This window comes from Canis aureus, chromosome 4, assembly GCF_053574225.1.
Source record: "Canis aureus isolate CA01 chromosome 4, VMU_Caureus_v.1.0, whole genome shotgun sequence".
Classification (NCBI taxonomy): Eukaryota; Metazoa; Chordata; class Mammalia; order Carnivora; family Canidae; genus Canis; species Canis aureus.
Window position 1 is genome coordinate 74499941 of NC_135614.1, and position 19176 is coordinate 74519116.

The following is a 19176-nucleotide window of genomic DNA, read 5'->3' on the forward strand; positions in this document are numbered from 1 at the left end:
AAAGGGTATATTTTGAACACAGAATTGCTAGGGGCCCTCCCCAGGTAAATGTACCTCTGGAACAATAAAATTTGTGACATTAAGAAGTTTTTATTTTAGAGTTTTATGTAAGTATTTTATAATTTTATGTATTTTATATAAATTTATTTATTAAGTATATTTCTACATACATCTTTATGAATCTTATAATGGATAAAGGTCATTAATCTACATACCGTCCAGTCATTTTCATTTTTTTCTTGGCGATAGGCTACCTCATGCACTAATTCTTTTACATACTTCTTTTGTAAGTGAGATGTGTTAAATGTCACCAGAAAGTCATTCGCTCCCTCTCGATAGATGACTCTTACGTCAAAAGGAGCCTCAGGTTTAACTAGAAAGGAAAAAGAAAGGAGGTCAGTCAATAGGGCAGTGAAGAATATAATTATACTTTTTAAAGTTCATCTATTCTGAAAAATCACATTCTTTTTCTGGGTCAGTAACTGGGCAGCAGTTCAGAAAACCATTTCTTCTTCTTCCTGGTTCAAAGCCTGAGTACACTTTCCAGCCTCTCTGGCTGTGGGTGTGTGGCCTTGTGAGCAGTGTGGGTGGAGGTGATGTGTACCACCTCCCATCCTGGCTCAGAAACCTTACATGTATGACCCTATGCTTATTCCCTTTCCACCACTTGGAGTCACATGTTGAAGACAATGGAACCCCAAGATGAAAGAACTCTGAACGTTGCTTGGAGGAGCACCACCCACAGATTAGAAATAACCATTTTGGCCCTCATGTGAGCAAGAAATAAACTTACTGTGTTTGAGACATCATATGTTTTAGGGCTTATTTGTTATAGCAGTTAGTGCTAATTCTACACTAAAACACATTCTCTTTGCCTTTTAAATACTAGAGGACTTGCTACTAACTAGGAGTATGTAAACTTTGAACCCTCCAATGAAATCAGGTTGTAAGGTGGGAGCCTTGTACCTCACCTCAGCTATGCAGAAGTTAAGGGTCTGCATCCTGGCCCTAAACTCATAGCTTCCAGTGTGACTTCAGTCTAGTACATAATAGTTTTAAATTCTTCTCTGGTCTCTGCCTTCTGCCTGCCTGTCATGTAAAGTTCTTCTTAAGATTCCATGCACTGAGTATAAAATGCTATTGGAAGGAGATAGGTTTTATTTCAGGCAGAAATCAACCCTGAGAGAGGTACTAAATTCCTTGAAAAGCGTGCATGTCAGGCAGCCTCCCTATCATTGACCAGGGGCTTTCCTGTCTTGGGTTCTTAGCTGCTTTATCACCAAAGCCTGGGATGTTCATTTTCTAAAGATGGAACAGCCACGTTTTTGCATGGCTGATCTCAGGCAGAGGTGGGGAGCACATAGGCTAAAATCTAATCTAAACCTATTAATGACATTAGTATGTGTTCATCAAATTATTACTCTGTGGACTGAGCTGGATTCTAAGCTATCTGAGTTGGGCTTTAGCCTTGACTTGCCGACCCGGTGAAGTGAATTCATGTGATGGAGTTTGGCTCACTTATTGTAGTCACTTGTTCATAGCAGTAACCGCCTAAGTTTTTCCTGCATTGCCCCAGAGATCCTGAAAAAGAGGAAGTGTCTCCTTCTTCGCCCTTCGATGTCTTGTAAAAGAGGAAGTTTATCCTTTTCTACTCTTAGATGTACTACAGAAAGGGAAGGTGCCCTGGGGGAGCAAGGGGAAAGGGGGTTGGGTATAGAGAAACAGATCAACAGAGAATACTGTCAACCCTTCACACCTGCCAAGCCAGTTTCTACCCTTCATTCAAGGGAATAATTGAGATTTACACTCTCAATGAAACTCTGACACTGAATTCCTTGCCTCATCCTCATCTCCCAAGGACTTCCAATAATGGAAGAATTAAGTGAAAAACAGACTGATATTGATTATATACCTACTAAGCACCACGTGCTTTACTTACACAAGCTTCCACCAACAGTCCCTTATTACTACTATACTAATGAGGAAACTGAGTCAGAGAGGTTAAGTTCAGGCTCCTATAAAATGGTTTGATAGTACTTAATTCTAATTCTGTCCAATTCTGAGGCTAACTCTTCTTTATTTAGCTTTTGTTTCTGTGCTCCATTATGTCATACTGGCTTGTCCAGGTCTGTCTCTGGCCCAGAGGGTGTCTTTGAGCACATTAGAAGAAGTTGCTCATTCCTCAAGCAAAATTTTTATAAGTTAATTTATTCTGGAAACAATCTGAACAATTATACAGATTCACCCCACCAAGACAAATGGGAAGTGAGGAAGCTTCCCCTCTAGCTTTATCAGAGGGCCCACACCTGAAGAAGGGAAAGTGAGGGCCAGATGCTTACAGGGGTCTTGGGCTCAATCAGGGGCTTCCAGGTTAAATTCAATTAAATGATAGTTCTGCCAATGAAATGTCACTTAAGTATCAGAAGAAGGTTCTACCAGCGACATGCCTCTACTATCTCTTATCCTGCTTGCTCATGGGTGCTTTCCAAAGCTCTAAGAGGCTCGCAGCACTCAGTTCATGGGGCCCCATGCTACCAGGTGTGAAAACAACTGCTTTTCTTCCTTGGCTCCTCAGATGTGGCTTGTTAGGTTTGCTTCTGCTGGGGCATAGAAAATGGGCCTCTGAGAGCAGTAGGTATGATCTGGGGATTCAGATGGGCAGGGTGCTACCTGGAGCATTGAGTATTCACTTGCTCACTCTTTAAAATGCCAGGAGTCTGTCAGAGGACTGAGAATTTCTACCCTCTCTACTTGCTCTCAGAGAAGTGAATATATTGAAATTCCAGTGGTAAACCTTTAGATACGGTGCTCTTGTGCAGTGCACTAACTGGCCATCCATCTATGATGGCCGAGTCTACAAATGACAAAACCCAGGTTGTTTGTGTCCCATACTCAGAATTACCTTGTCATCTCCTTCTTAGCACTCACAGAGGTTGTGGCCTATGTTGCTGTGTGTCCAACATGTACAACCCTCTGTGCAATGTCTCTTTTTCACTATCTTTGCCTTCTTACAGGATGATTATTCACAGATGGAACTTTTGCTTTTACTCTTTATTTTACCAATTTAGTGAAGCAAAGCTGAGATAGACTCAAAGCTTCTCACCGCCTTGTTGTCACTAATGGGTACTGCTTTCTTATCTCTAATCTTTTTGGGTGCTGAAGAGGGGGTTGAGAGTGGGCAGAGGGAGTGAGCTATAGTATTTAAAACCAGCAAAAGAATGCATCTCTTCAATCCCTTTGGCCAATGTCCCCCCTATGTATATTGTTTCATCTGTAAATCTCCATAGGTAGAATAAATATGGGTAGTTATTAATCTATTGCCCTGATGCATTGTGATTGGCTTAGATATTCTCCTATAGGAGTCTCTCTGAGGCTTTGAAAAGAACTTTATTCACCCCAGGGTCATAATCTGTAAGAAATGGGAAAAACTTTCTTGTGTCTATATTCTCAATCTTTCTGATTAACCTTTGATTTACTTGCCTAGTAACCAAATGGTGAGTTGGTAATTAATATTAACTTATAACAAGGTAATTGAATGGATTTACTAATTTATATTATTATGTATATGGTTATTATGTAGAGCCAAAGGACACAGGTAGATGAGTTTACCAATTAAGATCATAATTTTATTTGAAATATAATTGTTATATCTTTTCTTGGCTGTGTAATATGAATATCCTAGGCCAAATAAGATTGACTATGCTCACTTCTCAATAATAAGTCTCTTAGGAAGAAGTAATTTCATGTGTCAGCTTGGCTAGGCTGTGTGCTCATTTGTTTGGTCAAACACTAGTCTACAGGTATATTTTTTTAAGACTTGAATATTTAACTCAGTATACTTTGAGTAAAACAAGATTATTCTCCATAATGGTGCTCCTCATGCAATCAGATGAAGGCTTTAAAAGCAAAGACTGAGGGTGCTGTGCTGGCTCAGTCAGAAGATCATGCCATTCTTGATCTTCAGGTTATGGTTCAAGCCCCAAATTGCATGTAGAGATTACTTAAATAAATAAATAAACTTAAAAAAAAAAACAGCAAAGACTGAGATCTCCTGAAAAGATACAATTTTGTTTCAAGATTGCAATATACAAACCCTGCTTGAGGTTCCAGACTGTGGCCTTTCCCTGCGTGATTTGGACTCAAGACTGTGATATCCAGTCTTATCTGAATGCCTACCATTCTGGCTTGCCTACAGATTTCAGACTTGCCAGCCCCCATAATAATGTGAGCAATTCTTTAAAATGAACCTCTTTCATATCTCTATCTACATCTCTATTCATTCATTCTATCTATCTATCTATCTATCTATCTATCTATCATCTATCTATCATCTATCACCTATCTATATCTTATATTGGTTCTGTTTGCTCTGGAGAACTCTAATACAGAAGTCATATTTACTTTTCAAAATAACTTGATAATTTAACTAAACACACTCAGAATATGGTGGATATATGGGAAGAAGACTACAAGGAATTCAGGAGAGGGTAAGATGAGGATGGATGGAAAGGACATATGTTGGTGGATAACAGAGGCCTATCTCCAGCGAGACTTCACACAGATGAACTCTTCCTGTAATTACTATCCTTCATAGCTGTTTTTTATTTTTTATTTATTTATTTTTTATTTTTATTTTTAATTTTTTCACAGCTGAGTTTGAAGACCCTCAGAATTCTCTGATAGTAAGAATTAGTGGCATGTGTTTCATGACTTTGATTTATTTAACAAATTCCTTCCATTAGGGAATTTGTTCTTCCCTATTGAAAATAGCTTTCATCATTTGTCTACTTTTAACATGCAGAAGGTCCAGAGATAATCAGTGTCTTCATATATCCCTAAATGGCAAATATACTCCCATATAAAAAACTTCTTACCTATCCGGACTATGTTCAATTTCTTGGAAGTTATATTCTTTCCTTCAAGCTTCACATATATTTCACTGTCTCCAATGAGTAAGAATTTCTTTGTCTTGATGAAATACATCTCTTGCAGTTTATTAAAAGTCAGACATTTTACATTCAAAAGAGCTCCACTGTAGAAACAAAAAGGGAATCTATCTTAATTCAAGTAGGAGTTTCTGTATATAATGGAATAGCATTGCATGTACATTTCAGTTGTATGGCTTCAGCTGTGTCTATAGGTATGCGGATGGGTAGGTGCTTGAGAGAGAGGGAGAGAAAGAGAGAGAGAGAATTAAATAAGGTGGCTTCTTGCTACCATCATACCTAGTGATAATATATTTAGGCATTAGATGCAACAGTCAAAGCATGTTCATGAAAAAGATGGAAAATTCCTATTTTTAAATAATTGATCATCAAAAAACAAATACTCTGTTTAGGTGAGAAGGTAATTGCTCTTTTTGATGTCCTGCAGAAATAAACTGAGGAAATAAAACCTGTAAAGAAATACTGACCCCAAAAAAGTTAAAGAAAATGATACAATATCCAAAGGATTATATACATTAAATTCTAAGGTAATTTTGACTGTACTCCATTTTTACCTCATCAATGGACTTTAAAAGCAACACTTCTTCCCATGTTTCCTAGCTTAACATGCGACAACAATGCTCTAGAAATTGAGTTTTGTCACTTCTGTGACTTCCTCTTCCCAATTAGGATCAAGCTTTCAGGACACTGAGGAAGAGAGATTATTGCCTACTGTACAACTAACATCAAAAGCTCCCCATTGTGCTATTCAAAATAAAAAGTATAACTTTGAGTTCCAGTAATAGCAGAGCAACTTATATCATACTAGCCTTCCAATATATAACTATCATGAACCTTGGACAAGCTATTTTTGAAAATCTATTTAAAAGCTTCAGTAACCAAAAGTATGCCAAAACAAGAGGGAATTTTATCCCTTGGTAAACAGGTGGTTAAGATCCTTGTTTCTGCTTTTTTCTTTTTCTTTGTTTGATGACATTCCTTGGGTCACACTGTGGTAGACATTTAGAATCTGATGGAGAGTCACTGTTTTATTGTATTTAGAAGTTAGAGGACTGCTTGCGTGAATGGATATTTTTAATGGGAAGCAGCCTAGAAATGAGGAAGCTATGGGGATGGAAGACACCAGATCTGTATATAAACTATGCTCACGTCATTATGTGTCCTTTTAATTGTCAAGTGAGGAAGAGACTCTAAGGAAACCATGGGTTAGCAATAGCTAGATGGCTCTAGCAAGAACTGAGCTAAGATTTTAGGTGCTGTCTCAAAAAAAAAAAAAAAAAAACGAATTCGAAGATGAATCCAGTCCTGTTAACCAACTAAAAGAGCTAAAACTAACACTCAGCAGAGGAAGTTAACAGAATGCAGAAAACCTATTAACAATGGTGTCTTTCCTTTTTAAAAAAAAAATATTTATTTATGAAAAACACACAGAGAGAGAAAGGCAGAGACACAGGCAGAGGGAGAAGCATGCAGGGAGCCTGATGTAGGACTCAATCCTAGGACTTCGGATCACATCCTGTGCCAAAGGCAGATGCTCAACCACTGGGCCACCCAGGTGCCCCCCAATAGTGTCTTTCCTGTAATCAAAAGCTACTACAATGACTAAAAAAGAAAAATGAGACCCAGAGACAAGACAAAAAGTAGTCAGTGTAAACTGACCCTAAAGTAACCAGACATTGGAATTAGTGGAAAAGAACTTTAAAGCAGCTTTTGTAAATATGTTCAAGGGCTAAACAAAGAATATGGCCATAATGACTGAGTAGATGCGTAATGTTAGTGGGAAGTGTAAACTGTAAAAGATGAAAATACTGTAACTGACAAGTAAATCTAAAATTCGTAAAAATGCACCGACTGTATTGGATGAGCTTAATGGCAGATTGGAAATGGCAGAGAAAAGGGTCAATAAACTTGGAGACAGAGCCCATAGCAAGTTTTCAGTCTGAGATAACAGAAATTCTTAGTGACCTATAGGATGATGTCAAGGGGATAAATAAATATATAATTAGAGTTCCAGAACAAGAAAAGATAAAGCACCTGGATGAAAAAAAATAGATACAAAATAATGGATCCAAATTTCCCAAATCTAACAAAAATGTCTTTTTTAAGTTTAAGAATCTCAGCCAATCCAAGCAGGATCAATCCAAAGAAAACCATACCAAGGCACATTACAGTCAAATCACTGGAAAATAAAAGCAAATAGAAAATTTTAAAAGTATCTAGGGAAAAATATCACTTTTGATCAGAAACTATGGGAACCAGAAGACACTGGAATAATATCTTTAAAACTCTGAAAGAGAGAAAGAAAATATGTCCACTTTGAATTCTTATATGCACAAAATATTCTTCAATAATGAAGGCTAAGTGAAGATATTTCCAGATAAATAAAAATTGAGATGATTTTTCTATAAACTTCTTTAGACCAGAGGGAAATGATACCAGATGGAATTGCAGATCTACAGGAAGCAACTAGGTGTACCAGAAATGGTATACTTTGGTAAATGTTAAAGACCTATATTTCCTTCCTTTAAATTCTTTAAAGATAACTGATTGCTTAAAACAAATATTACAACATTACTGTAGCACTTATAGTGTATAGTAGATGTACAAATAGAAAACAGTAGTGCATAAGATAGGATGTGATAAGTGGAATTATACTGTTGCAAGTTTCTTATATTTTGTATATGAAATAGTACAATATTAACTCTAAGTAAACTATGCTAAGGTTGAATATTGTAACTGTTAGAATAATCACTGAGAAAAAGGTATTGCCCAAAAGTACAAATAAGGAAGAAGCTGAATATCTCAATAGCTCTATTTCTTTCAGAGGATTTGCATTAATTATCAACAAACTTCCCTACTAAGGAAACTCTATGCCAGATGGTTCTATGCTGGTGAATTCTATAAAATATATAAGAAATAGTGACAATTCTACACAAATTACTCTGGAAAACAGAATAGATAAACTCTTTCCAATTTGCTTTATGAAGTTAGCTCGATCCTGGTACCAAAAGCTGGCAAAATATTACAGAAAAGACATTCACAGATAAATGTCCTCCTAGAATATATATGCAAATTTCCTCAAGAAAATATTAACACATTGATGGTAATACTATGAGAAAGTAGGACATGTCCCAGGAAATCAAGGTAGATTCAGCAATCAAAGATCAATCCTACAATTCACCATATTGCCAGAACAAAAGGCATAAATAATCTGATTGTGTTAAGTAACGCAGATAGACAATGACAAAATTCAATATCCGCTTATGATAAAAACTCTCAGCAGATGATTAATAGAAAAACACTACCTCAACCTGATAAAGGAAATTTACAAAGAGACTACAGTTAATATTACATTTAGTAGTGAAATTGTGAACATTTTCCCCCTACAATAAGGACAAAACAGGAATATCTACTTTCACCATTTTTATTTACTGGAGATTCTAGCCAGTGCACAAGGCAAGAGGAGCAAACAAACAAAAGGACACCCCGTTTGGAAACGAAATAAAAAAGCCTTTCTTTATGTACAGTCAATGTTGTATAGATTCTCCAACACGATTACAGGAACTAGCAGGGTGAATTCATCAAGGGCAGAATATACTATAGGATAGTATCAAACAATTAGAAAATAATTTTTAAAAACAACAGTTCCATTTATGATAACAACAAAAACATAAAATGCTTAGAGATAAGATTAATAAAGAATATTCAGGGCAGCCCAGGTGACTCAGCATTTAGTGCCGCCTTCGGCCCAGGGCATGATCCTGGAGACCCGGGATCGAGTCCCACATCGGGCTCCCTGCATGGAGCCTGCTTCTCCCTCTGCCTATGTCTCTGCCTCTCTCTCTCTCTCTCTCTCATGAATAAATAAGTAAAGTCTTTTTAAAACAAAAAGAATATTCAAGGCCTTTGCAATGGAAATGATAAAACATTCCTTAGAGTTATTAAAGGAGATCTAATAAACAAAGAGGCACATTCATGGATTAGTAAATTTAGTAGTGAGAAGATAGCAATTTTTCCCAACCTGGTGTATATAATATTAATCAAAATCTCAGCAGGATTTAAAAATAATGACAAGCTGATTCTAAAATTCATGTGGAAATACAAAGAACTCAGGATGGCCAAAACAACATTGAAAAAGTAGAACAAATATGGAAGATTCAGGGCTGCTGATTTCAAATTTACTGTAAAGTGATGATAGGCCACTTTAGCACTAGCATAAAAATAGATAAATTGATCAATAGAAAGTATAGGGTTCAGAAATAGACTCTCACATAGAAAGTTAACTGATTTTCAATACAAGTGCCTTATCAATTCAGTGGGAAAGAGAAAACTTTTTCAGCAAACTGTCCTAGAACAACTGAATAAATATATGGAAAATATGAACCTTAATCTCAAGCAAAATTAATTAGATATGAATTATAGATTTAAATGTAAAGGCTCAAACTATAAAATATGTAGAAGAAAATACAGGAAAATATGTTTCTGACTTTGAGAGTGGACAAAGATAGCAATGACACACACAAAAATTAAACATAAAAGAGGAAAAAAAGACACATTGAACTTTCATCAAAATGAAAACTTCCTCCTCATTAAAATACACCATTAAGAAAATGAAATGGCAAGCTATACACTGGCAGAAAATAGCTGTAACGCATATATCTGACAAAGGAATTGTAGCCAGAACATATAATGAATCCATACCCATCAACAATAAAAGGATAAATAACTAAATAAAAAAGACAAAAGGCTTTAACAGACACCTGCCACAAAAAGACATACAAATAGCCAGCAAATACTCAAAAAGATGGTCAACATTATTTGCTATTTGAGAAACAAAAGGGAAACCATGAAATACTATTTCAAAGCTAAATGTCAGAGACAATGTATAGTTCCTACACTTTGTTGGTTTCAGAATAGAATGGTATAACCACTTTGGAAAACTGCTCCAAATGTTTCTTGAAAACATTTTGTAGTGTGAGAAATTTCATTTAAAAAAGAGTAAACAGTCTATTATTCCACTTACAAGAACTATTCCACTTATAAGAACTACTGGAAACTGGCAAAACCAGGGGATCCTGGGTGGCTCAGTGGTTAAACATCTGCCTTTGGCTCAGGTTGTCCTGGGATCAAGTCCCATGTCAGACTCTCTGCAGGGAGCCTGCTTCTCCCTCTGCCTCTCTTTCTGTGTCTCTCATGAATAAATAAATAACATCATAAAAAAAAAGAGAAACTGACAAAAACAAAGGGTGATGGATTGCTCACTGGGGACGAGTGGACAGGAGACATCCTTCTAGAGTGAAAGAAGTGTTCTGTATTAGGAAAGGAAGCAAAGTATGTATTCTCATTGCGAAAATAACAATGAAGAATAAAAACAAAAGTACTCATTTCTCTTCCTTCCTCAACCCTCAACTTAATTTCCCTCTCCTGCGATAAACATAATTACTATTTTGTTTTTCCTATATGCTCTTCTAGCCAAGTAATTCTGAAAAGAGGTATAGCTGACTCAAATTGGAAGTGGGGATTGTGGCAGAAAAAAAAGGTTTTGTACAAGTTTACTTACATGGAAAGAATTTTTCTCATTAACCAGATTTTTTTAAAAGGTCATAGGGAATATGTTCTAAAAAGATCCTTTACTACCTACAATCCAGAATGTGTTGGTTTTCTTTGGTAAATTGGATGTGAGTATACTTTTCTCAGCATGTGCTCATGAGAGCCCTTTCTGGGATTGTTCCTGGACTCTGAGCAGAAAGACTATGTCTGTGGCTTGAGGTGAGATGGGCATGAGGTTAAAATCTCAGGAGGATGCCTCAGCTTTAGGTGCAGTCTCCCAGCTCTGGGCTGCCGTGGTCTTTGAGTGACTGGTTATGCTCCTGCATTCAAACAAAGACAGATGGGTGAAGAAATTTTAGGTTTATTAATCAGCTAACTATATTTACTATTTGTGAGGCCTTCCTTAACATTGTCTCACCCCCAATTATGGTTGTTGTTTTTTTTAATTAGCTGTTATCTTATAGGGTATGCACTTGTTTTGGCTTTAAATGCATGTATGTGTGTGTGTATGTGTGTGTGTGCATGTGTGTGTATGTTTGGGTGTCTAGAGTGTGTCCCTCATTGAGCTAATTGGGTTTTCACCCTTGGAGTAAATATTAAAAGCAAATTTTTAAGTTAGGCCAGATGGATACCCCCTGGGAGGAGTGTCACATGGAAAGTTCTGACGATGGCAACATGTCATAATTGGATGAATAAGGATAGGGAAAATTGGAGCAATATCTCATTTCTGAATTTTAGGTAAAACATATGATGTTGAAAAAAAGATAATGACTTTTAGTTCATTCATTGAGTTTAGAATATATTTGTAAGTAAAGCATGGTGAAATATTCACTTACAAATCCTTAGGTAGCAAGTTCTTGGTATTGTTGGAAATTTAAGAAGAACCTACAATGGTATTCTTGGTTTACTCCCGCTTTTTGGAGAGGGATATTAATAAGTAATGAAAAATAAAGGATCACCATATGGTTGGCTTGTGAGCCTGGACATCCTTTTAAGGGGTCTGAACCCCAGGAGCCACTCTATGTGAAGGGGAAGTCATGCCAGGAGCTAAGAAAACCAGTGGCCTGCAGTAGACAACCTCACTTTGTGCCAATGACCATGGCCTCAGGTGACTGGAGGAAACACAGTGCAGTTCATGAGGAGTTCAACTCAAGTCAATCCAGTTCATTTCAACTCACTTAACTAAGCTAAGGCAATTTACTTGGTTGCTAAGTATGTATTGCTAAGGTTAGAAATATTCTATAACTACACCATCCAACACAATAGCCACTACCTGATATGTGGTTATTGAACATTTAAAATATGGCTAGTCTAAATCGTGATGTGCTCTAAGTATGAAATACACAACAGATTTTGAAGATTTAGCATGCAAAAAAGAATATAAAATATCTCACTAATACTTTTGTTTATATTGATTATGCATTGGAATGATAATATTTTGGATATATTAGGTTAAATAAAATATATTATTAAACTAAATATTATATTAAATATGTTAATTTAAGTTAAATAAAGTTCGCCTATTTATTTTTCCTTTTTTTTTAAACGTGGCCACTAGAAAATTTAGAATTAGATATATGTCTGACACATTTGTGGATTGTGCTATATTTCTATTGGATAGAGCCATTCGAGGGTATTTTGGAGGGGAGAAAAAAAGCACTACAAGTATCCAATGTTAAAATTAAACACAGAGACCACACTTGAAAATTCCCTTACCAGAATCAGTTAGTCATATAAGCAAATCTTAATTTAGCTTACTTTGCAAGACAAGCAAGATTAACTTAACCTGGGTGACTTCTTGCTTATGCCTCTGAAAATCATAAGCAAAACTTAAATAGTTTGCCAAAATTGATAGGAGGCAACCACTAACCAATTTCCTTTCAGTTAAGAGAATTCTAGTATTATAGCCAATCACTGTAAAGAATAAACACTCATCGCCCTTACACTATATAAGCTGCTTTATAACAACATAAGCCTCTAAGCCTCATTCAATATTTTAAGTGCTCTTGGCTTGCAAACTGTCTTTTTGGAATGTGCACAACAAACTTTCACAAATTACTACTTCCTTGATTTGCTGGCTTTACTTCTTCTTTTTTTTTTCTTTTCTTTTTTTAAATCTACCTTTGACCCCAAGCAGTACTATAGGCTAACAAATTTGGGCCTGTAAGACCTTTTCAGGGGACATCAGCCAAAAAAGCCACTCATACAAAACCCTCTTGTCCTGAAAATGGGGAGAGACTGCTGGGAAGACCGGAGCACCTGCTTCTTTACCCTACCTCCAGCTTCCTAAATCTGCAATCGTGTCTGGTTTAGCTTGATAAATGCATTTCTCCTGATGAGGCAGACAGGTATCTACATGAAAATGTTAAAAACAGAAGCAAAATCCAACTGTAGCTTTTATTCCTCATTTGGTCTCAAAAGGATCTATCTCAAAAATATCAATTTTGAAAGTTAGTATGATTTCCTGGTGAAGGAGTAAATTGCTAGATTTAGCACCTGACAGATACTGCTAGGTAATTCTAGAACATGAGGTAGATTTGGCATGAGTGGTAAATGATGAAACAAAGAATGACATATGTGAAGTGACATCTGTGGGTGGCACAAGAGAGTGACTCTGGTGCCCCCAAGAATGTGGGAACAAAGAAGTTGCCTTCTGAGAGCTGACTCTGGAACTTATACAAACACCTAAAAAGCAGTGTCCCAATTCAAGTGCCCATGGTGTTTTCAACAGTAACATGAATGAGAAAAGTGGGCCCTAACTTCAGGATTGAGATTTAATTGTCCATCTACAGAAGCAGCTAGAATTCTGTTCAGATACTTTGACTCTATGGGTCCACTATTATCAAATCTGATTTTTTTTTGTCTCTGAAGTATCTTTTTAATTTAAATTCAATTAATTAACATATAGTATTATTAGTTTCAGAGGTAGAGGTCAGTGATTACTCAGTCTTATATAACACCCAGTGCTCATTACATCATGTGCCCCCCTTAAAGTCCATCACCCAGGTACTTTGTCCCCAAACCCCCTCCCTTCTAGCAACCCTCAGTTTGTTTCCTATGATTAAGAGTCTCTTATGGTTTGTCACCCTCTCTGAGTTCATTTTGTTTTATTTTTCCCTCCCTTCCGTTGTGATCCTCTATTTTGTTTCTTAAATTCCTCATATGAGTGAGATCATATGATAACTGTATTTCTCTGACTGACTTATTTTGCTTAGCTTAATACCCTCTAGTTCGATCCATGTCATTGAAAATGACAAGATTCCATTTTTTTTGATGGCTGAACAATATTCTATTGTGCATATATACCACATCTTTATCCATTCATCCGTTGATGGACATCTAGGCTCTTTTCATAGTTTGGCTATTGTGGACATTGCTACTATAAACGTTGGGGTGCAAGTGCCCCTTTGGATCACTACATTTGTATCTTTGGGGTAGATACCTAGTAGTGCAATTGCTTGGTTATAGGGTAGCTCTATTTTCATCAAGATAGTATGGTACCAGACACATAGATGAATGCAACAGAAGATAAAACCCAGAAATGGACCTTCAACTCTATGGTCAACTAATCTTTGACAAAGCTGGGAAAGAATACTCAATGGGAAAAAGTCTCTTCAACAAATGGTGTAGGGAAAAATTAGCCCATGTAGAAGAATGAAACTAGACCATTTTCTTACACCACATGCAAAAATGGACTCAAAATGGATGAAAGACCTAAATGTGAGACAGGAATTCATCAAGAGGAGGAGGAGGAGAAGGACACAGGCAGCAACCTCTTTGACCTTGGCTGCAGCATGTCTTCAAAGGCAAGGGAAAAAAAGGCTAAAATGAATTATTGGGACTTAATCAAGATAAAAAACTTTTGCACAGCAAAAGAAACAGTCAACAAAACCAAAAGGCAACTTACAGAATGGGAAAAAATATTTGCAAATGTCTTATCAGATAAAGGGCTAGTTCCAAAATTTATAAAGAACTTATCAAACTCAACTCCCAAAGAACAAACAAACCAATCAAGAAATGGGCAGAAAACATGGGAAAAGACATTTTTCCAAAGAAGACATACAAATGGCCAACAACACATGAAAAAATGCTTCACATCACTCAGCCTTAGGGAAATGCAAATCAAAACCACAATGAGATACCACCTCATACCAGTCAGAATGGCTAAAATTAATAAGTCAAGAAATAAGAAATATTGGCAGGAATGTGGAGAAAGGGGAGCTCGGTACACTGTTGGTGGGAATGGCAAGCTGGTTGCAGCCTCTCTGGGAAATGGTATGGAGATTCCTCAAAACTCATTTTTAAAGAGATAACCTAGATGTTTAAGTGCTGTAGCTAATCCTAAAAATTGAATAAGCACTTTGAGATCTGAATCAAATAACTCTAGCCTTAACAAGTTAACAAACAAATTTCCTTTGTTTTGCTTTATATTTACGGAACAAACTTCTGATCACATTTTTAATGAAAATCAGTCTACACTGAGAATTAAGTATCACTTACAGGTACTAATGATATACCAACTACCCCAATGCAAGATAGTTGTTATGATTAGAGAACTTGAGTTACTCTTTGGTCACAGAGCTCCTTAAATTTTGCTATTGGGATTCTAACCTAGGTGCCTGTTTTCAGTGCCTCTGTTTTGTCATTCTAGGTACCTGAAAGCTGGTTAAAATTCTGGTGAATAAAAAATTTTCAGATCCCCCAGGAAGAGTGGATTTATATTAATAGGCACCCTACTGGCCCACTATGTCCATCTCCTCTCCCAGCACCAACTCTTGTAGGTCCTGAGCCCAGTATGAATATCTGGTACCTATAATAATTCTATCTACCAATATGAAATCATTACTTGGCATACCTGTAATCTAAATCTGAGATTTTGGCTAATCCAAATCCAATCCTGAGAGGAGTATTCTCTCATTGAACACTAAGTAATTTGGTTCCTAACCTTGGGAGATTGGTGGCCAGATCAGGCAGGTGGTAAACTCATCTAGGAAAATGTCACTAGTAACCTGGGAAACAGCACCTGGTTTCCGTCAACAATCCGACCTGTGAAAAGACTTCAGTAGAAAGCACATTTTTCAGTCATTTCTAATCTCTTCTTTATAAACATGGCAAAGGAACAGAAAGTTCCAATAAAGGTAGTTTCATTGGAAAAGCAACCTAGCCTTGCCAGAAAGTATAGCACACTAGGTGACTTTGATTTGAGAAACAATGTCCCCACTCAGCCTAGGAGCTGCATGAAAAATCAATCTCCCTTAAGGTATGGATACCTTCACAAAAACAGCTGCTCTCTAGGAGCACCTTAACCTCCTCATATTTATTGTTTTTCACTGAAAAATATGTCTTAAGACAATTCCCTCCCAACTGAAATATCTAAATCTAATTGAAAACCCCCAATGGAAGCTGCAGATAGATTACAATATCACAGGAAAAATAAAGACATTTGCCAAGGAGAAGTGGGCAAGTTTGTTCCAGTGGGCGAGGAAGTGGTGTGAGCGAATGTGGACAGAAAGGTCATCTCAGCCTCAGGAGAAACTGTGTGAGCTCTGCAGTCCACCAAATAGCTGGGTGGAGAATCCGAAGTCAAGCCTCTATCGGAGGGGGTTTTGTCCATAAAAATGAGTGCATGGTTTGAATGAGCTGTTCGGCTATGTTGGTGTAGCCTAGTTGTAGTATAGATTCTGGACATCATAGGTTCCTGTTCTCCCAATATTTTATTTCTGGAAAGTGTGTTAGAGAAATGAACCCATAGAGACAGACTAAGAACACACTATGGGGTTCAAGTCCAAAAGCATACTTCTCCAATGACTGCATTAGAAAGCAGCAATGTCCACAATAGCCAAACTGTGGAAGGAGCCTCGGTGTCCATCGAAAGATGAATGGATAAAGAAGCTGTGGTCTATGTATACAATGGAATATTCCTCAGCCATTAGAAATGACAAATACCCACCATTTGCTTCGAAGTGGATGGAACTGGAGGGTATTATGCTGAGTGAAGTAAATCAATCCGAGAAGGACAAACGGTGTATGTTCTCATTCATTTGGGGAATATAAATAATAGTGAAAGGGAATAGAAGGGAAGGGAGAAGAAATGTGTGGGAAATATCAGAAAGGGAGACAGAACATAAAGACTCCTAACTCTGGGAAACGAACTAGGGGTGGTGGAAGGGGAGGAGGGTGGGGGGTGGGAGTGAGTGGGTGGCGGGCACTGAGGGGGGCACTTGACGGGATGAGCACTGGGTGTTATTCTGTATGTTGGTAAATTGAACACCAATAAAAAATAAATTAAAAAAAAAGAAAGCACTGCATGAGCATAGGCAGGTAGCTCCTATAATTTAATGCAAGGCATGTGATTTAGGGCTTGTCTAGACTATGTATTAGAGGGGCTTGGCTGAGGGTCTACTGAGTTTATAAGCCCCCTTTTACAACTGGTGGATCTTGACTCACTTTTCTTAGTAAGAAACTAATTAGGTCATCTGATATGAATTTGGAGTTAGCCATAAGTTAGAATTTCATGTTGGAGTATTTTTTCCAAGTCATCAGAGACAGTAACCTTCAGCAACAAGAGACTATTTGTGGAGGATGAAGAAAGCCCTCTCTTCACCGAACTTTCAAACCAGAGAGAGACTTTCTCTTTTTCTTTGTGAGGCCTCATGAAACCAAAAGCAGAGTTACTCTTACGGAGTTTTGGAAAATTGACACCGAGGGTATCATGTGAAGTCAAACTGCGTCAAGAGGGTGAAAGTTAGATCCGTATTCATAGATTTTGTTATTTTAATGCTTCTTTCCCATTACTTATTACATACTGAATTTCTCTTCTAATTAAAGTATTAAATTATTTAATCATCCCAAACTCCCTATGAGTTAGTACATCTCATTTAACAGGTGAAGAAATTGAGGCATAGATGTGTTACATAACTTGCTTTAGGTAAAAAAAGCCAAGTCAGTGCTGATATTGGGATTAGAAACCACGCAACTGCACTCCAGGGTGCAATAAAACACTAGATTGTCTCATGTTAGGAAAAGAAATTTGGGAGGAGGAATATCCTAGGAAAGCAGTATTTAAATTCTGCTATGAAGTCAGGAGGGTTGTGAGGACTTCAAGCTCCAAACCATCAGCTTGCTGTAGCAGCAAAGCCTGACAGATGAACCCATGAGAGTATCTCTGCTGGAGTCTTTTGGTAAAGAATTTTTGGAGTTCATTTGATTTTTTGGGGCTCCATACTCCTTCCTTTGCTGAGCAGCATGTGAAAGGAATGACAGGATTTCCAGGCACCCATAGAAGCCAGCATCCCTCACCATATTTCAAATTCCAGATTGGTGCTGTTGATGTCAGGGTCATCAAAAGTGCAGGTCAACAGGTGTTGGGTTCCATCCACTTCCAACTGACTGTAGCAAGAGAATGAATAATCATCCAGCTCGGCATCTTCAAAGTCTCCTGGGAAGGAACAAACCTGCAGCTGTTAATGAAGTAAATAAGTGCATCCTTTTGAAATCTGGAGTGACGTTAACGAAAGGGCAGCCTTTGGGGCAGACGTGAAGGAGTAATCATAGGGTTATAAAACCTCAAGGGAAAAGACAGAGAAACCAATACCAAAACCCAAACCGAAAAGACCCCAAACCCAAAAAAATCAGTATCTTATGAGCACAGATTTTTCTAAGAGAAAAAAAGATAATCACAATTAATAAAAAACCTCCGAATATTTCTAAACATTTCTGCTATTGGGTTAGGGCATTAGAGACCGAGAATAAAATACTAAATATGCTTTTTTACACTGTTCGTTTATTCTGTTAATTGGTACATTTCGAATAAGAGATACTTTATCTCCATCATTCAAATGCTACCTAACCTAGTCTTTGACTTTATCACTAATCTTAATTTATTTCTTCTCAAGTATTTCTTTTTTGAAGGAAGGAAGAAGCACTATATTACAGTCAGAAGTTCACTTTTTAAGTGATAGCTTTTCCTGCCTAAATACGCATCCCAACTAAAAAGTGCAATTGATTATCTCCATTGTGTGAAATATTGTTTAAAGCAATTTGTCTTAAGCTACTAACTAAGGCAAATATGGTTAGAAAAAAATTAGATCTGCCAGGACTCAAATCTAGTGGACCTTCCCATGAATCCTACTGCTTCTGTGTATGTAGATCCTTCTTCTATGGATACTGTATCTTGAAGATACCAGAATTCTGGACATATGTAGGGAATCAGAATTTTTTTTTGCAGCCACTTTTGGTAAGTACAATCTGTCACAGATAGTACTCAATTTCTTGAATGGGGTTGAGGCCCCTAAGATTAAATAGACATTTTGTATGTATATTTCACAATATTTAATAGAAAAAAAGTTGTCAGCAAATATGGACTGAGACCTGAGAAAATCAGTTCTGGAGTAACTGAAGCCATTCTCAGAGTGGTCAAGTGTGAGCCTGTGATGGCTTCCACATCTATTGACACTAGAAATTACTTTGGACCATCAATACTAGAAATTAGAAATTAGAAGCTCCTGGGGTTGTTTTCTTTTTTTTTTCTTTAAGATTTTATTTATTTATTCATGAGAGACACAGAGAAAGAGAGGCAGAGACACAGGCAGAGGGAGAAGCAGGATCTCCGCGGGGATCTAGACTCGATCCCAGGACCCCAGAATCATGATCTGAGAGGAAGGCAGATGCTCAATAACTG

The 19176-nt window shown here is 37.2% G+C and overlaps 1 protein-coding gene across 5 annotated transcripts in view; it reads right to left on the reverse strand.

The window, feature by feature from the left end:
- The window catches only part of IL7R (interleukin 7 receptor), a 36401-nt gene that overhangs the window by 10156 nt on the left and 7069 nt on the right, over positions 1 to 19176 (reverse strand). For 2 of the 5 annotated variants that reach the window (XM_077896232.1, XM_077896231.1), the window contains exons 2-4: positions 17796 to 17934; positions 4875 to 5032; positions 216 to 373 (exon numbers count right to left, since the gene is read on the reverse strand). In XM_077896232.1, the coding sequence (XP_077752358.1) occupies positions 216 to 373; positions 4875 to 5032; positions 17796 to 17934 (455 nt within the window). Of the gene's footprint in view, positions 1 to 215; positions 374 to 4874; positions 5033 to 10181; positions 10475 to 10506; positions 10817 to 17795; positions 17935 to 19176 lie in introns of those variants that run through there. The other 3 variants (XM_077896234.1, XM_077896233.1, XM_077896235.1) reach the window with 3 other exon arrangements.